This window comes from Oryctolagus cuniculus, chromosome 12 (assembly GCF_051225735.1).
Source record: "Oryctolagus cuniculus isolate XC-2025 breed Fujian yellow rabbit chromosome 12, ASM5122573v1, whole genome shotgun sequence".
NCBI lineage: Eukaryota > Metazoa > Chordata > Mammalia > Lagomorpha > Leporidae > Oryctolagus > Oryctolagus cuniculus.
Genome location: NC_142878.1, coordinates 78,266,114 through 78,287,353, shown reverse-complemented (window position 1 = coordinate 78,287,353; position 21,240 = coordinate 78,266,114). Strand labels below are relative to the sequence as shown.

At 45.1% G+C, this 21,240-nt stretch overlaps 1 protein-coding gene and 1 pseudogene across 3 annotated transcripts; one reads left to right on the top strand and one right to left on the bottom strand.

Annotated features, from left to right (window-relative positions):
* Positions 1-9,194: 9,194 nt before the first annotated feature.
* On the bottom strand, positions 9,195-21,044 carry PIERCE2 (piercer of microtubule wall 2). Of its 3 annotated transcripts, XM_089310384.1 has the most exons (3): positions 20,875-21,013; positions 12,330-12,457; positions 9,195-9,697 (listed from the first exon to the last, which is right to left on the bottom strand). In XM_089310384.1, exon 3 carries the CDS (start codon positions 9,656-9,658, stop codon positions 9,350-9,352), a length of 309 nt encoding a protein of 102 aa, XP_089166510.1. In that variant the 5' UTR covers positions 9,659-9,697; positions 12,330-12,457; positions 20,875-21,013; the 3' UTR covers positions 9,195-9,349. The 3 variants fall into 3 exon arrangements, with proteins under 3 accessions (XP_089166510.1, XP_008267199.2, XP_089166511.1); XM_008268977.5 differs by lacking the exon at positions 12,330-12,457 and having other exon boundaries at positions 20,875-21,044; XM_089310385.1 differs by lacking the exons at positions 12,330-12,457; positions 20,875-21,013 and adding an exon at positions 12,171-12,306.
* Positions 11,228-11,843, top strand: LOC149123108 (large ribosomal subunit protein uL29 pseudogene; annotated as a pseudogene).
* Positions 21,045-21,240: the final 196 nt, after the last annotated feature.

The following is a 21,240-nucleotide window of genomic DNA, read 5'->3' as shown; positions in this document are numbered from 1 at the left end:
TATTTATTAAATAAAACTTTCTGAAAAAAAAAAAGAAAGAAAATAGATAATCATTGTTAGACTTGATTTAAAAGAAGAATATTTCCAGGGTCAGCTTTGTGCCACAGCAGGTTCAGCTCCTGCTTGTGACCACAGCATCCGGCACTGTAGTGCAGGTTTGAGTCCTGGATTCCAATCCAGCTTTCTGGTATGCACCTGGGAAGGCAGTGGAAGAAGATCTAAGTGCTTGGGCCCCTGCACTTAGATGTGGGACCTGGATGGAGTTCATGGATGCTGGCTCCAGCCTGGTCTAGATCTGGCTGTTGTGGCCATTTTGGGGGTAAACCAGCAGATGGAAGACTTCTTTCTCTCTGTCTCTCCTTCTCTGTGTCATTCTTTCTTGGAATACCTTGCAAATAAACAACTAAATCCTTTTTAAAAAATTAAAAAACAATAGTTTCCTGGTTACCACCAGCCCCCCCCCCCCCCCCCCCCCCCGTCGCTCCCCGTCTTCGTGGAGGAACGACACCAAACCCTGCCTAGGCTTCATATCCGAGTCACGGCACCATTATGTCGCTCCCCCTCTTCGTGGAGGAACGACACAGGACCCTGCGCTGTTCTTTCGTCTGCTCGGCCCTCCCCGGGTTTTCTGCTGGTTCTTCCCGGGTTGGCTACTATCCCTTCCACCTCCGTGGAAGGGCAGTTCCCCCTGGCCACATTCCCCACTTCCGCAGGGGAGCGGCACACCGCCGGCCGGCTCTCTCGGGGGCTGCACAGGTGTTCCTCTTAGATGTTCCCCTTAGATGTTCCTGGTGCATGCCGTCTCTCTCCTCCTTTATAGTCCTCCTCCGCCAATCCCAACTCGGCTGCCCACACGCCGAGCACGCTGCTCTCCTCCAATCAGGAGCAAGTCCTACAGTTTATTGGTTGAACTGGAGGCAGCTGTGTAAAAGCTGTTTTCTTCTCTCCCAGCGCCATATTGTGGGAGAGCAGATGCATAGAATAAGTCTTAATTCCAGTAACCTAGTCTAGTCCGAGCTGCTCCCCACACCCCCCCCCTTTTTTAATCAGTTTATTTGAAAGGCAGAATTACAGAGAGAGAAGAAGAGAGAGAAATCTTCCATCTGCTGTTTCACTCTTCACATGGCCGCAGCAAGCAGGGATGGGCCAGGCCGAAGCCAGGAGCTTCTTCCAGATATCCTGCGTGGGTGCCAGCGCCCAGGGATTTGAGCCGTTCTCCGCTGCTTTCCCAGGCGCGTTAGCAGGAAGCTGGATCAGAAGTGGAGCAGCCAGGACTCTAACGGGCACCTAATGGGATCCTGGTGCTTCAGGCTGTGGCTTTAACCCATTGTGCCACAGTACTAGCCCTACCACCAGCCTCTTGACTCACCTAGAGTTATCAAGAGTCAATGAGTAATTTGTTTCCCAAAACAAATCTTTATTTGAATAAAGTAGTAAAACATTTTATCAAGGACCTCTTTATTCTGTCACAAGACAAAGTTTCAATAATTTCAGTTTAACGTTGGGTTGGTTTTTATTAGCATTTCATGGATTGGGCAGTATCTCAACTGGAGGATTTAGAAAAGGCTCTCTGCTGGACGTGGCACACCATTCAGATTTTATAAAGCAGCTGGAGCAGGAATAGGGAACTCAGACATCAGACTGGTTGGGGGCAGGCATTGTGGCACAGCTGGTTAAGCTGCTATTTCGAAAGCTTCCATCCCATTTCAGAGTGCCTAGGATCTAGTGCTGCCTCTGCCTTCTGATCCAGCTTCCTGCTTATGCACATCCTGGGAGCCCATGCCGGATGATGGCTCACGTGCTTTGGGTTCCAACCACCCAAGTGGAAGCTCCTGGATTCAGCCTGGTCCCATTCTGGCTGTTCGAAATATCTGAAGGAGTGAAACAGTGGATGGAAGATCTGTCTTTTTCACATACTCTGTCACTCTGCCTTTCAAGTGAAAATGAATAAACACTTTTTAAAAAGCAGATTGGTTAACCTCAGGTTGCTTCAATTTACTTGTCTTATAAGGGTTAAAGCAGAGGGTGCTTCCTTACCATGCCAGTCCAAACTGGTTGGGTGGGGATTTGCTTGTCGTTTCTCTTTTGATATCTCAGAAGGTCAAATACATAACTTAGTTTGGAGACACAGAACTTTGATGAGTGATGTCATTTTGGTTTGGTCTTTTGGGACCTAGTAGAAGAGCTCAGTCTAAATCAGTGGCCTCCTATACATTAACACTTTGCATAATGAGGTGGTGAATTCTATCAAGCCAGGTTTCTGTCTCAGACCATGCTTGAAATAATTTCACTTATTTTAGCTACTTGCTAATAGAGGTAAAAGTCTTGGTACTAATATATAAGTGTTTACTATTATAAAAACATACTGGCCGGTGCCAAGGCTCACTAGGCTAATCCTCCACCTGCAGGCCGGCACCCCAGGTTCTAGTCCCGGTCGGGGCGCCGGATTCTGTCCCAGTTGCTCCTCTTCCAGTCCAGCTCTCTGCTGTGGCCCGGGAGTGCAGTGGAGGATGGCCCAGGTCCTTGGGCCCTGCACCCGCATGGGAGACCAGGAGAAGCACCTGGCTCCTGGCTTCGGATCAGTGTGGGGCGCTGGTCGCATCGCGCCGGCCGCAGCGGCCATTGCGGGGTGAACCAACGGAAAATGGAAGACCTTTCTCTCTGTCTCTCTCTCTCTCTCACTGTCCACTCTGCCTGTCAAAAAAAAAAAAAAAAAAAAAGTAAAAAAAAAAATATATATATATATACTGTGTGTACCCTTAGCTTCAAAAAACAGGAACTGGACAGTAGTTAAAGTGGTAAAAATTATTTTACCCAGTAAATATTGCAATAGAAAAAAAGAGTCCTCATTGTAGAACTAGGCACAACTGTGATTATAGAGTGGAGAATGGGATTTAGAACTACAGAGTAGGTTGGGAGTTGGGAATGGTCAGTGGATGGAAAATCACTAAGGTGAAACATGAGGTACGGGAATCCTGGCTCAAACCACCTAGTAGGACTTTTGCTAACGGCAGGCCAGATATTAACTGCAGACTGCTAGGGAATGACATATCTGGCTGAATACCAGGGGTGATTTATACGTTGATGCCGGTGATTGTGGCTGAACCAGTTTAGCAGGATTCTTTCAACATTTCTATATTTTAAAAATTTATTTTGTTTATTTGAAAGAATTACAGAGCTTCTTCCGGGTCTCCCATAAGGGTACAGGGATACAGGGGCCCAAGGACTTGGGCCATCTTCCACTGCTTTCCCAGGCCACGGCAGAGAGCTGGATTGGAAGAGGAGCAGCTGGGACTTGAACTGGTGCCCCTATGGGATTCCAACACTGCAGGCAGCAGCTTTTACCCAGTACGCCATAGCGCCAAACTGTATTTCTGAAAGTCTTTTAAAAAGTTTATAGCTAAGAGAGAAAAAGTACCTTAACAAACAGGTAAAAGATTCCTTTGGGAAGATAAACTTCCAGTTATACTTGAAGCTGTACTTTTAGCAGTATTCTGATAATTCTGTAAAGACAGGAAGGTTTGTCTATGGCAGATGACTTTTTAACTTCATGTGCTTTATATTTTCTAGAACTGATTGCTCAAACCGTTATCTGGAAAAGAGGCTTTCTTTTTGGAAAAATTACAGGAGCATGTTTATTTACATTTTAGTGTGACACATTCCAAAATACTCTACCTCACTTATTGTATCTCACAAAGTAGTTACTTGAATACATTATAGTCCATACTCCAATGCTGCTGCTGCTTTGTTGTCTTCCTTTTTTTAAAGATTTATTTCATTTATTTGAAAGGCAGAATTATATATGTATAGAGGGAGACACGGAGGGAGAGAGAGACACTTCTAAATGGTCGCAATGTCCTGAGCTGGTGATCCGAAGCTAGGAGCCAGGAGCTTCTTCTCCCACCTGGGTGCAGGGGCCCAAGAACATGTGCCACCTTCTACTGCATTTCAGGCTCATTAACAGGGAGCGCATCAGAAGTGGAACAGCTGGGATTTGAATCAGTGCGCATATGGGATGCCTGCACTGTAGGCGGCAGCTTAACCTGCTATGCCATAACTCTGTCTCCTCCAATGCTTCTTTTAGGTTATTCTTTTATATCCTAATTCTAAATATCCTGTTAGTTGTTTAATAATTTTTTTGGTTGGTCTATCCATGTTTTTAACTTTACACTTTAGCTTTTTTAATCCTTATTAAAGAAACATTAGGTGGTAGTCATCTTCAACTACATTTTCTCCTTATATCTGAATTCTGTAGGTTAGCAGTTCTCAAACTGTCATTTCCTCAGAATATGAATATGATGTATTATATTATGTCTTAAAAAATAACCTTTGGGCCTACACCTGCTATTTTTTGTTGTCCCATTTCTCTGCCTACTGTATAGGAAAACTACCCAAAGGTAGTTTTTGATTCTTTCATCTTTGTGTTAAGCCATTCCAATGAAGTTTTCTCTCTACCGCTTCTTGTGGAAACATTCGTTTAAGTCACAGTGACTTCCATATTGTCTAATCAAAGGGTCAGTTCCCAGTTCATGTAACCATTTCATACAGCTGAGTCATTCCCTCCCTTGAAACAAGTTTACTTGGCTTCCAGGCATCAGTCTTCCTTCCTAATTTCCTCTTTTTTCACTTGTTACTCTGTGTTGGTCTTATTGATCCTTCCTGTTCATTCCCTTGACCTCCAAATGGTAGCTTTTCCAGTGTTTAGTTGTTTAGTACTCAGCTTTTTTTTTTTTTTTTTTTTTTTAATTTGACAGAGTTACAGATAGTGAGACCGAAAGATCTTCCTTCCGTTGGTTCATCCCCCAAATGGATGCCATGGCTGGAGCTGCGCCGATCCGAAACCAGGAGCCAGGTGCTTCTTCCTGGTCTCCCCTACGGGTTCAGGGACCCAAGCACTTGGGCCATCCTCTACTGCACTCCCGGGCCATAGCAAAGAGCTGGACTGGAAGAGGAGCAGCTAGGACTAGAACCCCGTGCCCATATGGGATGCCGGCACTGCAGGCAGAGGATTAACCAAGTGAGCTACGGTGCTGGCCCCCTCAGCTTTCTTTTCTACCTGTACTTTAGAGTCTTATTTGGTCTCATGATTCAAAATTTCTATGTGGATGTTGCTCAATTTAATTATCTTCAACTTGGGCTTTTTTCCCTTGAACTTTAGACTTGCATATCAATTTTTGGTCTTTTTTTCTATGTTTATTTATTTGGAAGGCAGAGTTAGAGACCTGAGTTGGTAATGGAGCAGCTGGGACTCAAATTGGTGCCCATGTGGGATGCTGGCATTACAGGCAGCAGCTTAAACTGCTGTGCCACAACACCAACCCCTTGATCTCTGTTTTTTGTTTTTTTTTTTTTTTTTTTTTAATAGAATTTACTATAATCTATGGCAGGGTCCTAGTCTCTAGAATAGTCCCTGGTCTTTTTTTTTTTTTTAATTTAATTAATTAATTTGTAAGACAGAGTTACAGAGAGGCAGAGGCAGAGAGAAAGACAGAGGTCTTCCACCCACTGGTTCACTTCCCAGAAGGCTGCAATGGTTGGGGCTGCGCTGATCCGAAGCCAGGAGCCAGGAGCTTCTTCCTGGTCTCCTACGTGGGCGCAGGGGCCCAAACACTTGGGCCATCTTGTACTGCCTTCCCAGGCCCTAGCAGAGAGCTGGATCAGAAGTGGAGCAGCTGGGACTCGAACCAGCACCCATATGGGATGCTAGCACTGGAGGCAGCAGCTTTACCTGCTACGCCACAGCGCCAGCCCCGTTCCTGGTGTTTAATAGGCACTGAGTGACTGAGTCCATAATGGCATTCCAGAAAACATTCTTGACTGAGATGTTTATCCTAAGAATTTTAGTAACAACTGCCCACCATAGTAAGAAACTCTAGGTTAATGTATTTACATATTAAAAAAGATGAATTCACTTGACACAAATTGGGTATCTACAAAATGGTTTGAATAGTTTCATATAGGAGAGAAGGCTAATGAACTCAAATCTGTTGCATCTTTTACTTGGAAATTTTGTGTACTCCCTTGCTATTTTTTTTTTTTTAACAGGCAAGAGTGGACAGTGTGAGAGAGAGAGACAGAGAGAAAGGTCTTCCTTTTGCCATTGGTTCACCCTCCAATGGCCGCCACAGCTAGCGCGCTGCGGCCAGCGCACCACGCTGATCTGAAGGCAGGAGCCAGGTACTTCTCCTGGTCTCCCATGCGGGTTCAGGGCCCAAGCACTTGGGCCATCCTCCACTGCACTCCCGGGCCACAGCAGAGAGCTGGCCTGGAAGAGGGGCAACTGGGAAAGAATCCGGCACCCCGACTGGGACTAGAACCCGTGTGCTGGCGCTGCAAGGTGGAGGATTAGCCTAGTGAGCCGCGGCGCCGGCTGCTATTTGGTATTTAGAGGAAGTGAACAAAACATTTGTTGTGCCATCACCAGACATTATTTTTGGGGGTGTTTGGAGGAAGTTGGTGAAGGTGCAAACTGTTTCTTCACATCAGACTTTGTATAATTAGAAGATCCTATTTTTCTAATCTCCTAGTGACTAAAATAATTATTCTTTATAATTGATGATAATATTCTGAGCCTGAAAGCCACAGAGAAAAATAAAAAGTGATTTTGTTTTTTAGTAAAGGTACTCAAACCCAACTGAACATATAATTTAAACAGATGGCAGAAGAAATAAATGCCTGTGCAGAGTGGAATCACAGATCTTGAAGGATAGCCAGTCACCTGCTACTGCTCACACTATGTTTAAGATGTGTCAGATTAATTGCATTTGTAAAAACACACCATATTCTCTCACATCTCTGTACTTTTATACATCTCCCTGTCTAGTCTGGGATGACCTTCCCTTTGATTTAGCTTTATCATCTCTAGGATGCTTCCCTGATCTCCTTGGTCTGAGTTCCAGCAGTTTTGTTTCTTTTCTTCTTCTTTCTTAAAGATTATTTATTTATTTGAAAAGCAGAGCAAAAGAAAGAGGTAAAGATGGAGAGAAGGAGAGAGAGAGAAAGAAAGATCCAAATCTTCATCCCATGGTTTATTCCTCAAATGGCTCCAAGAGCCAGGTCTGGGCCAGGAGCCACGACCTCCATCCATGTCTCCCAGTGGGTGGCAGAGGCCCTAGTACTTGGGCCATCTTAAGCTGCCTTCCCAGGTACATTGGCAGGAAGCTGGATCAGAAGCAGAGTAACCAGGACTTGAACTAGCATTCTATTACAGAAGGCCAGCATCACAGGCAGTGGATTAAAATGTTGTGCCACAAAACCTGCCCCGGAAGTTCTGTTTCTGTCTGAAAGACCTTGAACATACTTTATTACATAAATTATCAAATATTAATTTTCTAATGCCATTCCTCCCAAATGTTAATTCAAATAAACTAGTTTTTTATTTCTGTGTCCTTATTTATATAGTGTCTGACATTAGTCAGTATTGATTAAAATTTTGTTGAGGCTGGCACCATGGCTCAATAGGCTAATCCTCCACCTGTGGCGCCGGCACACCGGGTTCTAGTCCTGGTCGGGGCGCCGGATTCTGTCCCAGTTCCCCCTCTTCCAGGCCAGCTCTCTGCTGTGGCCAGGGAGTGCAGTGGAGGATGGCCCAGGTGCTTGGGCCCTGCACCCCATGGGAGACCAGGAGAAGCACCTGGCTCCTGCATCGGATCAGCACGGTGCGCCGGCAGCAGTGCGCCGGCCGAGGCGGCCATTGCAGGGTGAACCAACGGCAAAAAAGGAAGACCTTTCTCTCTGTCTCTCTCTCTCACTGTCCACTCTGCCTGTCAAAAAAAATATTTTTTTTTGTTGAATAGGGGCTGGCATTCTGGTGTAGCAGATGAAGCCACTGCCCACAGGCCTGAGTCCCATATGGGTGCCAGTTTGAGTCCCAGCTGCTCCACTTCCAATTCAAGTCTCTGATACTGTACAGAGGAAGCAGCAGAAGATGGCCCAAGTGCTTGGGCCCCTACAACCACGTAGGAGACCCAGATGAAGCTCCTGGCTCTTGGCCTTGGCCTGGTTCAGCCCCAAACATTGGTGCCACTTGGGAAGTGAACCAGAGGATGGAAGATCTCTGTTTCTCCCTCTCTCTCTAATTCTGCTTTTCAAATAAAAAAATGAATAAATAAAATAAAAATGTGCTAAATAGGGGCCAATTTAAACACTGAACCAAAAAGCCCCTCTGTGAGCTTTTTAAAGTACTCTCTTCTGGGGCCGGTGCCGTGGCTCACCTGGTTAATCCTCCACCTGCGGCACCGGCATCCCATATGGGTGCCGGGTTCTAGTCCCGGTTGCTCCTCTTCCAGTCCAGCTCTCTACTGTGGCCCGGGAAAGCAGTGGAGTGCTTGGGCGCCTGCACCTGTGTGGGAGACCTGGAAGAAGCAGCTGGCTCATGGCTTCGGATCGGCATAGCTCTGGCTGTAGCGGCCATTTGGAGGGTGAACCAACGGAAAGACGACTTTTCTCTCTGTCTCTCTCCCTCACTGTCTAACTCTGTTAAAAAAAAAAAAAAAACACTCTCTTCCACTAAGTAGACTGAGATCCTGAAAGCTCTTCAAGTTTTTGGGAGTACATGTCCTAGATAGAGGTAGGATGTACTAAGACAGTTTCTACTTTTTATTCTATTTTTAGAGAGGAGGGGGTGGGGGATATGAGAAAGATCTTTTGTTCTTTGTTTCATTCTCCAGATGCCCACAATAGCCAGGTCTGGGCCAGGCTGAATCAGGAGCCTAGAACTCCATCCTGGCTCCCACTTGGGTGGTAGGGTCCCAAGTATTTGAACTGTCACCTGCTGCTGCCCTGGGTATGCATAAGCAGAAACCTGGTGCTGGAAGTGGAGTGGGGAGACAAACCCAGACCCTCAGATATGGGATGCAGGCATCTTAAATGGCACAACACACCTACTCTTATTTATTTTTTAGAGGTAAAAGGTTTTTTGTAATTTTAATTTATCTATTTGAGAGGCTATTTAGAGAGAGACAGAGAGAGAAAATGAGAGAGAACATTCCCACTCACTGGTTCATTCCCCAAATGCCCATACCAGGGCAGGTCTTCTCTGGGGAAGGCAAGAACTCAATTACTGGAGCTTTGCACAAGCAGGAATCTGGAATCGGGAGCAGAACTCAAGACACTGCCTGTGGGCATGGGCTCTCCAACAAGTGTTTTAACACACCTCTCTTCTATTGTGAACAGACTTTTACTTAACAAGTCAGTGTTGTTCAATTATCAATTGAAATGCTTTATTTCTTAAAAGCATTTTAAAAATTGATTCAAATAGTTTTATATTCTAAATTCAGTATTTTAGTCTTGGATTTAAAACTCATTTTTCCTTCTCATATTTTCTCTTAAATAGGCAAAGAATATATTTTCACAGAGTGTGTTGAAAATTAGGAAAATCAAGGGTTCTGGTTTTGTCAGGTGCAGTATTTAGACTGTTGTTTTGATAAAATCCAGTTGCTCTGATATGGCTTGAAAATACTTGTTCCTTTGGAGTATAATTGCAGGGCAGAAACTGCGGCATAGGCAGAAATTCACCATAATGACTTGAATTGGTTTTATACAGAATCATCTGGGGTTTCGATAGTGACGTAGCCGTATGGAGTGTCTTTGGGTCCAACATACATGAAAACACCGGATTGCCAGGGTTCACACAAGGGGGTGGTGGTTCAAGTTTCATTTCTGTGTCTGAATTGGAAGCTGAAGTACGGTTCTTATCCTGAAAGATAAACACACAATAATTATAAAGTTCTTACAAAAATTAGAATTACATGTAGCCCTATCCTTCCTGCTTTTCAGAAACCCTGTTTCTCTTAAGGGCACTGCAGGCTGCCTGAAAGTGACACAGGCCTGTACAGAGCAAACCTGTTAAAAGTATGTGTAGGATAGCCATTTCATATCATGTATCAGAAATAGGAGAATTTATCAAAACATCACATAGGAAAGGGACAATCTGTACTAAGTCCTAGTTGGAAGAAGTACAGCTCAGTTTTAAAGTGAGAAGGGAAAAAGATAAATATTCAAGAGATTTTAGCCTTATGGGAGCAACCATTAAGCAAATAATTACATAATTAACAATAACTACAATTGTCATAGGTGCTATGAGGAAAAATAAATATGGGATATCTATGAAGACATATGGAGGGTTCTGCGTTAGTGTCAAGGGCTAGGTTAGACCGTGAAGTTTCATTGAACCTAAGCAAGGTAAGCAAGGAAAGAAAAGATGGAGGTGTGAACAAAGGGCCAGTAAGAATAGCTGAAGTCAAGTGAGGCTGGGTGAGATGAGACTGCAGATAGGGCCAGATCTCCCAGGGTTTCATTAACAGTGCTGCGACTCTGAATCCTTATTGCAAAGGCAATGGAAAGCTGTTGAAGGGTTTTAGGGACTGGCATGCCATGATGTAACATCATTTTCAGGAAAATGACTTTGGTTGCTGTTAGATACGTGCGTGGATGTGGAGAGAGGCTGCAGTCGTCTGTGTGACTGATGAGTTATAGTAGGGTCTAGAGATGGGGTAAGTAAAAAATCTGCAACATTTCAGAATTAGAATTCACGGCCGGCGCCGCGGCTCACTAGGCTAATCCTCCACCTAGCGGCGCCGGCACACCGGGTTCTAGTCCCGGTCGGGGCGCCGGATTCTGTCCCAGCTGCCCCTCTTCCAGGCCAGCTCTCTGCTGTGGCCAGGGAGTGCAGTGGAGGATGGCCCAGGTGCTTGGGCCCTGCACCCCATGGGAGACCAGGAGAAGCACCTGGCTCCTGCCATCGGATCAGCGTGATGTGCCAGCTGCAGCACGCCGGCTGCAGTGGCCATTGGAGGGTGAACCAACGGCAAAAGGAAGACCTTTCTCTCTGTCTCTCTCTCTCACTGTCCACTCTGCCTGTCAAAAAGAAAAAAAAAAAAGAATTAATATAATCTGGGGATTGATTAAATGTGGGTCACGAGGAAGAGGGACAGATCTATGATGGGTCACAGGTTCCTGGACAAAAGGGCTGGTAAGGTCATCATTTACTGTAGTTCAACATGTTTTTAAAGTTATATTAATAAGGATGCTTTATATTTATTTATTTATTTGAAAGGCAGAGTTACAGAGCATGTGTATATATATATATATGATGAAAAAATTTATATATGATGAAAAAATGTGAGTGGGACAGACAGTCCAGTCCAGAAGTAGACCTTGTTTATCATTCGTTAACGATTCAGCAAACACCTCCTGAGCACTGGGTGCCTACTGTTTACCTGCCAGTTTCTGAGGTTTACATTATACAGAACACTGTACCACATGGTGACTATGGTTAATAATAAGGTATTATATCCTTAAAACTTGCTACGAGCTCTTTCCCTCTGAGCAGCGGCAGGGCAGGCTGGTGCAGTCATGGCCAAGATCAAGGCTCAGGAGCTGCATGGCTGAAGCAGCTGGAGGACCTGAGTGTAGAGCTGTCCCAGCTGCACGTCGCCAAAGTGACAGGCCACGCGGCCTCCGTGCCTCCACGATCTGAGCTGTCCACCAGTCCACCGCCCGTGTTCTCACTGCCACTCACCAGCCCTAAGAAGAAAACCTCAGGAAGGTCTATAAAGACAGGACGGAGAAGCCCCGGGACCTGCGGCCTGAGGATGTGTGCCGTGTGCTGCTGGTCAGCAAGCACGAGGAGAAGCTGAGGACCACGCAGCAGCAGGAGCAGCTCCACCCTCTGCCAAAGTAGAAGGTCAAGGCCTGAGCCCTGGGGTGCCAGTAAGAACACAAAATGGGCAAACAAACCTGAAATCTTGCTAGCACAGTAGATTTTAAGTATTCTCACTACAAGTAAGTTACGTGTGAGGCAGTGGATGTTGATCCGCTTGATTTAGCCATTCCTCAGGACATACATGATCCAAAACACGTTATATACCATAAATGTACAATTTTATTTACCAATTTAAATAAATTAAAAAAACAGAAATGGATGGGCAGCTGGCTCAATAAGTAATGTAAGGAATTGGTTAGAAAACTAGGCCTTCACCTTCAAATATCAAAATAAAGTTCAGGTTAATTTAAATACTATGTCATGATAGAAAAATTTTAAAAAGTTCACGGTAGAAAAACTAGAAAGTAGGATGATATTTTTAGCCCCTGAGAAAGGAGAACATGATATATTTATTTTTAAGATTTATTTTAGGCCGGCGCCGCGGCTCACTAGGCTAATCCTCTACCTGTGGCGCTGGCACACCGTGTTCTAGTCCCGGTCGGGGCGCCGGATTCTGTCCCGGTTGCCCCTCTTCCAGTCCAGCTCTCTGCTGTGGCCAGGGAGTGCAGTGGAGGATGGCCCAAGTGCTTGGGCCCTGCACCCCATGGGAGACCAGGAGAAGTACCTGGCTCCTGCCATCGGATCAGCGCGGTGCGCCGGCCGCAGCACGCCGGCCGCGGCGGCTATTGGAGGGTGAACCAACGGCAAAGGAAGACCTTTCTCTCTGTCTCTCTCTCTCACTGTCCACTCTTCCTGTAAAAAAAAAAAAAAAGATTTATTTATTTGAAAGGCAGAGTTAGAGAGAGAGAGAGAGCGCGAGCGAGCGAGAGCACTTGTTATCTGCTGATTCACTCCCCAAATGGCTGCAAGGTCTGCCCAGGACTGGGCCAGGTCAAAGCCAGGAGCCTGGAACTCTATCTGGTTCTCCCATGTTGGTGACAGGGGCTTAGGCCAGCTTCTGCTGCTTTCCAAGGCGCATTAGCAGGGAGCTGAATCAGAAGTGGAGCAGCTGGGACTTGAACTGGTGTGTCCATATGGGATGCCCGCTTTGCAGGCCATAGCTTAGCCCTCTGTGCCATAACATAGGCCCCGGCATAATACATTTAAAAGGAAAAAAAAAAGAAATTAAACGTAAAAATTATAGTTAAACAAAATTATAAGGTAAACAACTGAGGGGATGTTGGGCTGCAACAAGTTAAGCTGCTGCCTGCAACGCTGATCCTGTATCAGAGCACTGGTTCCAGTGCTGGCTGCACCACTTCCAATCCACCTCCTTGCTAGTGTTTCTGGGAAAGCAGTGGCAAATGGCCCAAGCATTGGGGCCCTGCTATACCCACAGGGGAGACCAGGATGGAGTTCCTGGCTCCTGGCTTCAGCCTAGCACAGATCTGGCTATTGTGGGCTTTTAGGGGCTGAACCAGTAGGTGGGAAATGTTTATGTCTCTTATTTTTTATTATTATTATTATTATTATTTTAAAATATTTATTTGAAAGACAGAGTTACAGAGAGAGGTAGAGACAGAGAGAGAGGTCTTCCATCTGATGGCCCACTACCCAGTTGGCTACAATGGCTGGAGCTGCACGGATCCAAAGCCAGGAGCCAGGAGCTTCTTCTGGGGCTCCCACATGGGTGCAGGGGCCCAAGCACTTGGGCCATCTTCCACTGCTTTCCCAGGCCACAGCAGAGAGCTGGATTGGAAGTGGAGCAGCCGGGTCTCGAACTGACGCCCATATGGGATGCCAGCACTGCAGGCTGGGGCTTTACCCGTTACGCTACAGCGCTGGCCCCTATTTTTTATTATTTTACAATTTATTTGAAAGGCAGTGTTAGAGTGAGAGAGAAAGACAGAGAGAGATCGAGAGATCTTCCATCCGCTGGCTCACTCCCCAAATGGCCGCAACAGCTGGGGCTGGGCCAGGCCGAAGCAGAGCCTCCTCCAGTTCTCCCATGTGGGTACAGGGGCCCGAGCACTTGAGCCATCTTCTGCTTTCCCACGCCTGTTAGCAGGGAGCTGGACTGGAAGAGAAGCTGAGACTCCCGCTAGAGCCCATAGGCGCATTTGCATCTAACCCGCTGCACCACATGCAGGACCCTCTCTGTCTTAAATAAAAAAGAAATAATAAAAAAAGAGCTGTGAATTAAAAGATAACCTCAGATCTCTTCTATTAATGCCATTTAGACGATAGAATTTAAAGTTTATAAATGTAAAACAATTTGTAAAAATAAGGCAAAATAAGGTAAAATGTAAGAACATAGACATGATAATCATGAGGCAAAGAAACTTTTCAGAAGCACTTAAATAATTTTGACAGACATTTTAGATTACTTGATGGCTTTTTGAAAATGCAATTCCAAGAACGTTTGCTGCTGTCATTCTGGAAGTGGGAAAAGCTTCTTTGTCTTATTCCAGTAAATTTCCTTACTGGAAATAGTGGCCTTATAATTTACAAAGACTTGAAGTGTTCGGTTATTCTATTGTTTTGGTATTGAGCTGAGAGTTTACAATCTTTTGCCTCAGAAAAATCTGGTAACTGGTCAGTTCTTGGGAATAGATCATGATTTCATGGATAATTATTTTGTTGGAACTTCTGGTTGTCACGATCCCAGCCACCTTTAAGGCCTTCTTCATTCCTCTGACCCTGCTAATTAGCAACAAAATCTACTAGTGTCTCTCTGTCTAGTACTAAAGGAGTTGTTACCTGAAACTTGGTATCTTTTCTCCACCTTATTGTTGCTCTCTGGGGCAGTGCTTCTGGTATGGTAATGTGTATATCAATTACCCATGAATTTTACTACAACACAGACTTCTGACTGTCGGGGATATGGCCCAAAGTCTACATTTCTAACAAAGCTCCAGGTAACACGCTGCTGGTCCCTTGCTCATATTTTGAGAACAGTGCTACACAGTTGTTAGGAAAGTGGACACAGGGGTCTGTTTGGGGTGTTGCCAAATAATCAACCTCAAGCAGGAGCTGCTCAAGCGAAGCTCCCCTTACTGTGACAGGTACAGGAGGCGGGGGGGGGGGGGGGGGGAGGTATAGTTCTCTGAAGAAGGTTGCCAGAGTTTTTATAGCAACAGTTAGGGAGTGTCCAGGATGTAGAAAAGGCGGGTGTGGGTGGAAGGGCCCTTCTTTCTTGTAATATACAGATAGGGTGTGAGAAAGAATGGAACAGGAGGGTCTTTCCTGCTGAAACAGCATAAATCTTCATCCATTGTATGTTCTAAAGTCATATTCAAACTGATTTTCTTTGTAGGTTTCCTAATCTGTGGTGGTCTGGCTCCCTCTGAGTACAATGTTATAAGATAACATCCCTGGAAATGCTTTTTTTTTATTTTTTATTTTTGACAGAGTGGACAGTGAGAGAGAGAGACAGAGAAAGGTCTTCCTTTTGCTGTTGGTTCACCCTCCAATGGCTGCCGTGGCCAGCGCGCTGCGGTCGGCGCATCATGGTGATCCGAAGCCAGGAGCCAGGTGCTTCTCCTGGTCTCCCATGCGGGTGCAGGGCCCAAGCACTTGGGCCATCCTCCACTGCACTCCCGGGTCACAGCAGAGAGCTGGCCTGGAAGAGGAGCAACTGGGACAGAATCTGGTGCCCCGACCGGGACTAGAACCCGGTGTGCTGGCGCCGCAGGGTGGAGGATTAGCCTAGTGAGCCGCGGCGCCGGCCTGGAAATGCTTTATGTTTCAGATTCTCTGCCCCTGTTCCTATGGCCCCCCCACCTTTATTTTTTGCCTAAATCCTATTCTGTCTACTAAAGATGTGACTGAACTGTGGTCAGGAGCTGAAGAGGCCTTTAGGAGACAGGCAGGCTGTGGGGGGTGTGGAGAGATGGAGTGCTATAGGGGCATGTAAGAGCGACAGCTTCCTGGATTACAGGTCAACCAGGTTAACTAGGAAACTTTTAAAATTTGTGTGTCTCCTACTGTAACAGTTATAAAAAACACAGATTAGGTGTTCTGGTTTCTAATGTTGGCAGTGGTACCAGCACTGTGACCTTGATGAAACCATTTTACAAGGACTCCAGTTCCTTATCTCCAGAGATGGATTAGATAGATGGATTAGATAGATTGTTTCCTCATCTGAAGACTCAGCTGCAAGGGCTCTCTAGGTGGAGCAATAGGAAATGAAATGATTTTATTTAAGGAAAGCATAAAGCAAAGTGTATATTTACTTGTGATAAGGACTTTAATAAGTGTACTCTGTGATGTCCATGTCCAGGGGTGGGGAACATCTGGCCCACAAGCCCTATAACGCCCACAGCATCACTTGGTCTGGCCTTGGCTAGGCAACTGCAAGCAGGACTCAAAATTCAATACATCTATAGCAGGCTAATTTTTCAGTTGACAATTTTGTATATCCAGATGGTCCTTGCAGGCGAAAAGATTCCCCATCCTTGATACACAAATAATTCTGGATGTTAAAAACAAAAGCAAAGATTTGGTAGTTTCTGCAGTAGTTAACATCTAAATCCCTTGCGGATCAGATATTGTTAAGGTCACTAGGTCAACATGAGTACCAGAGGCAAAAGATAAATGGAAGTGTCTGTGCTGTTAAATGAGGGAAGAATTACAGTAAGCAATCAGCATTTACATATCAAATGCCTTGCCCTGTTCAGTAGCCTGGTTGGTGGCTCCCAGCCCTCTCCCTGGGGGCTGCTTAGGGGAAATCTCATCTGCCTTTCACCACAGTGTGAGGAGTCAGGTGGGTTAATAGGGTGGTCCCAATAGAATTTGGGGTATAAAATATTTGCTGTCTTCTCCAAGGTTATCTTTAGCAAGAACAAAATGTCTGCCCTCCTTCCTTAGGAATCTCCAAATTTGCCAGAATGGCAAGGGGGTGGTGATTTCATCCTCCTGAGCTCACAGTTTATTGTGAAAACAAGTTACCTATCCCACCCTTCAGGATGGTTTATCTGGATGGTAAGTCCAGATGGTTTCTCTTTATCCAGACAAGAAAAAGGACTGTAAATCAGGCTTTGGGTTTTGTCCCTGCCTGGTAACTGAATGCCAATCTGATTGTCAAGTTTTTTTTTTTTTTTTTTTCCTTCAAAATTGGACTTAAAAACCCCAGTGCTATGAGGTTCTTTGGGTTTTTTTCCTCTCTTGGAAGCCCCACTCCATGCTTCTCTCTGGCTGGAGGTCTTTGACTCTAATAAATCTTTTAAAATCCCTCTGCTGTCCACTTGGAAATTCTTCTTCCATGTGAGACAAGGAACCAAGGTAACAGGAATTTCAAGCTCTGGGAGGGAGTCTACATCGAGAAGCCCTCCACCCAGCAGTGTTCCAGAAAGGAGGTACAGGAAGGGGAGAGGGCCCACACCCAACTCTAAATGCAGACCGGGCTCTCAGTTCTTTACCTGGAAGCCCACCTGGTCTCTGAGGTGTACACTCCATTATTTCTCTCTCTCTCTCTCTTTTTTTTTTTTTGACAGGCAGAGTTAGACAGTGAGACAGACAGAGAGAAAGGTCTTCCTTTTCCATTGGTTCACCCTCCAATGGCCACCCTGCGGCCGGCGCATTGTGCTGAAAGCCAGGAGCCAGGTGCTTCTCCTGGTCTCTCATGCGGGTGCAGGGCCCAAGCACTTGGGCCATCCTCCACTGCAGTCCCAGGCCACAGCAGAGAGCTGGACTGGAAGAGGAGCAACCAGGACAGAATCCGGTGCCCTGAGCGGGACTAGAACCTGGGGTGCCGGCGCCACAGGCCGAGGATTAGCCTAGTGAGCCACGGCGCCAGCCTATTTCTCTTTCTTTAAACTTTGCCAGCATGCATACTGGTTCCCTCTGTCTCACGGCTGAATTCTTTCTTGCTCAAAGACAAGAACCTCTAAGCAGGCAGTAACATTATGTCTAAATAACCTACTAGTGATTGGCAGGGTGCTACTGTGACTTTTTGAGGTTTATTTTAATAGAAGACTGTATATCCATTAAAGTTTTATTCTTTTTCTTTCAAGACTTTTGTCTTTCGTGAGGCTGAAACTTTTTAAAAATTCTCCATCTTGAAGACTAGCCAGCATATAATCTCAGTTTCTTCAACTCTAAAATGGAGATAAGAATGTTTACAGAGCTATTATGTCAAGCCTAAGTAAGAACAAAGCCTTTTTTGAGTTTCAAGTTTGGATCAGGTTAAGCTAGGTTCCTTTTAGTAAAATCCAGTTCACTCTGCGTTCCTGGGTCCTTTTAACACTGCAGAAAAGTTAAGTTTCATAATGTCATGAACCTTTTTGTTTTGAAATCTTGAATTTAAACCTGCAGTCCACTTTTTTCCCTTTTATTTATTTATTTAGTTAGTTAGTTAGTTTTGGATCAAATTTGACTACTAACAGAGTGCTTGGAGTAGCAGCCAAGGCAGAACTGTCATTACTTTGCCACAGTTCTCAAAATGTCTGGGTTTCTGCAGCACACGGGAAAGCTTCAAAGGTGCAAAGAGTCCCTGGGAGTGGTTAGGAAAAGTACTTCTAATTTACTTTTGGGGGTACTTAAGCAGGTTGCTCAGGGAAAGAGTGGTTTTTTTCCCCCTTTATTTTGTTGTCAATACTATCTCCTTCAGTTACCAAGGATTCTTGTTGCATCAAAGCACCCTTTTTCTACTGGTTCTAAAATTTAATGAGCCTTGGCTCAAAATGCAATACAGGAGAGGGCAGTTAGCCTAGCATTTCAGATGCTTGTATCACGTCTATGGCCATACTACCCTGATTGGAAGTGGAGCAGCTGGGACTTGAACCTGCACTTGTATGGGACGCTGGTGCTGCAGGTGGTGGCTTTACCTGCTATGCCACAACACCAACCCTGCATAAGTTTTTTTTTTTTTCTTTTTTTTTTTTTTGACAGGCAGAGTGGACAGTGAGAGAGAGAGACAGAAAGGTCTTCCTTTGCTGTTGGTTCACCCTCCAATGGCCGCCCAGGCCGGCGCACCGTGCTGATCTGAAGCCAGGAGCCAGGTGCTTCCTCCTGGTCTCCCATGGGATGCAGGGCCCAAGCACTCAGGCCATCCTCCACTGCACTCCCTGGCCACAGCAGAGAGCTGGCCTGGAAGAGGGGCAACTGGGACAGAATCCGGTGCCCCGACCGGGACTAGAACCTGGTGTGCCGGTGCCACAGGCGGAGGATTAGCCTGTTGAGCCACGGCGCCGGCCCATAAGTGGTTTTTATTTCCATTTCCAGCTCCTGACTCCAGTTTCCTGCTTATTCAGACCCGGAGATGCAGGGAACTCTGTGTGTCTGCCTGTCAAATATATACATTAAAAAAATTTTTTTTTAAGTGTATCAGGAAAAAACCTAAATCTATAAAAACCAAAGACAAATTAGTGGATGAACTTTGTTGTAATAATTTTTACCACAAAATTTGTAAAAATTTAGTGTATCTAAATCTTCTAGACCTCCAAGATAATTCATAAATGTTTAGAGAGATTCAGAAACATACTTTCCATTATAGACCCTAAAATCTGCTTATTTTATCCTCATCATATCTGCTGTTCTTCAAATGTGGAGTCCAAACTGTAAAATCAGAATTAAAATGCAGTGAGTATGGCTAAAAGCTAATTGCAGATCTCCTGCTTCTGCACATATTAGCTTTGCTTGCTAATGGCTAAGGGTGTATCTTATGAAACTATGTGGGCCCAAATTCCCAGTCCTTCACTGTTATCTTACAACCATATCTTGGATCTGTTATTGGGTTTGTTGTCGTTAACTGTTATCTTACAACCATATTCTGGTTTTCCTCTTTATTGTTCACTGCATACCAGGAGTCTGGTTTGAAATTGTGAGCCCTAGTGGACAGAACACTATAAAAAGCTGTATAAACTGCTGTTGGGGGCCTCATTCTGGTAAGGAATGTTGGTCCTGATCGGTGGCTGGCCCCAATCAGTTACCTTGCCTCTCATTTGTCTCTCATTTGCTTCTCATTTTCAATAAATTTCATGTGTGACTGTCATTGGTTTTTGTAACATTTTGTTTTAGCTGATGTGTGGATGCAACACAAACTATCTGCAATTAAAAAGAAAGCAAGAGGCCAGCTCTGTGGCGCAGTGGGTTAACGCCTTGGCCTGAGGCGCTTGTTTGGGACCCAGCTGCTCCACTTCCTATTCAGCTCTCTGCTGTGGCCTGGGAAAGCAGTAGAAGATGGCCCAAGTCTTTGGGCCCCTGCACCTGCGTGGGAGACCCGGAAGAAGCTCCTGGCTCCTGGCTTTGGATGGGGCACAGCTCTGGCCATTGTGGCCAATTGGGGAGTGAACCATCGAATGGAAGACTTTCTCTCTCTCTCTCTCACTCTCTCTGCCTCTCCTCTGTGACTCTGACTTTCAAATAAAGAAATAAATCTTAAAAAAAAAAAAAAAAGGAGAAAGCAAAACTAATTCAAACAATGTGAAAGGGTTACTTAACATACCATGTTAGCAACTTAAGGATAAGAAGGTTAATTAAAATTGCAAATACCTTTCAAAAAAGTCTTAAAATTAGCTCATTGAAATTATTTTTGAGTATTCTAAAATTCTGCATATTGGTGATACCAGCTTTCTTACTAATTGTCAGATTCTACTCTTGACTTTCCAAAGTGTTTTAGCATAAATACATTTATATATATAAGAATATATAAGAATATAAATGAAAACAAGGCACTGAATAATCAAATGTATGTTATAGAAACTCTACTTACAGAATTAATTTTTTTTTCTTTTTTGGTGTTGTGGCAACAATTGAAGTTAATAGGTGTATGGGTAACACAAAAGAAAAAAAGTTTAACTTCCAGGCAACTTTTTGTCTCTGCTCACGCCCACCTGTTAATTTTTCTTAAACTTACGTTGCCACAACTGAAGGACAGACTTTATTCTGTTTACATTATATGGTGACTTAAGTGCACCATCTCCCCTCCTCCCCCGTATGCATTTTTGGTCAAGGCACAATGTAAATAAATGCAAACTTAAGGGACATTTGCCTTGTTCAAAACCATCGCCAGTCTGCAGTTGTAGCACCAGTTCTTAGCATCCCCAATAGTCTTTACACCATGAGAAGCAATCGTGGCTTAATAAAACTTTCATTTACATTGGTAAATGCAAAAGCTCTGTGGTTGCTTAGAATTCTCTGGAGGCTGGGTGGGAATAGGTGGTGCCTCAGATTATATCAAAGAATATCAAACAACAATCAAAAACATTTAGTCCTCTGCTCAGACCCACCCAGTCGGTGTCCGTCATTCTCGCTCCCTTGGTAAATTCTTCCTTGGTAAATTCTTGGTAAAATCTTCTCTTGCAGCAGATGGCAGAAGAGCGGCGAGCGCCCCGGGAAGTGGCCTTTTACCTGCGCCTAATTAAACTAGAGAGGAACTATTGGCTGGATCAGTGAGCATAAACCGATCCGCCCGACCCAGGCAGCTTTCCTAGTCCTTTCTGGTGGCGGCAGCTCGTCTCCATAGCAACCGGCCGCGGGCGCCGGGGCCCGGATGTTGTGAGGCTCCGCGGCCTCCTGGCCCGGCTTCCTGTAGCCGCCCCGTGGTGAGCTGCACTCCTTTCTGGGAGTCGTAGTTCTTTACTCCGCCGCCGCCT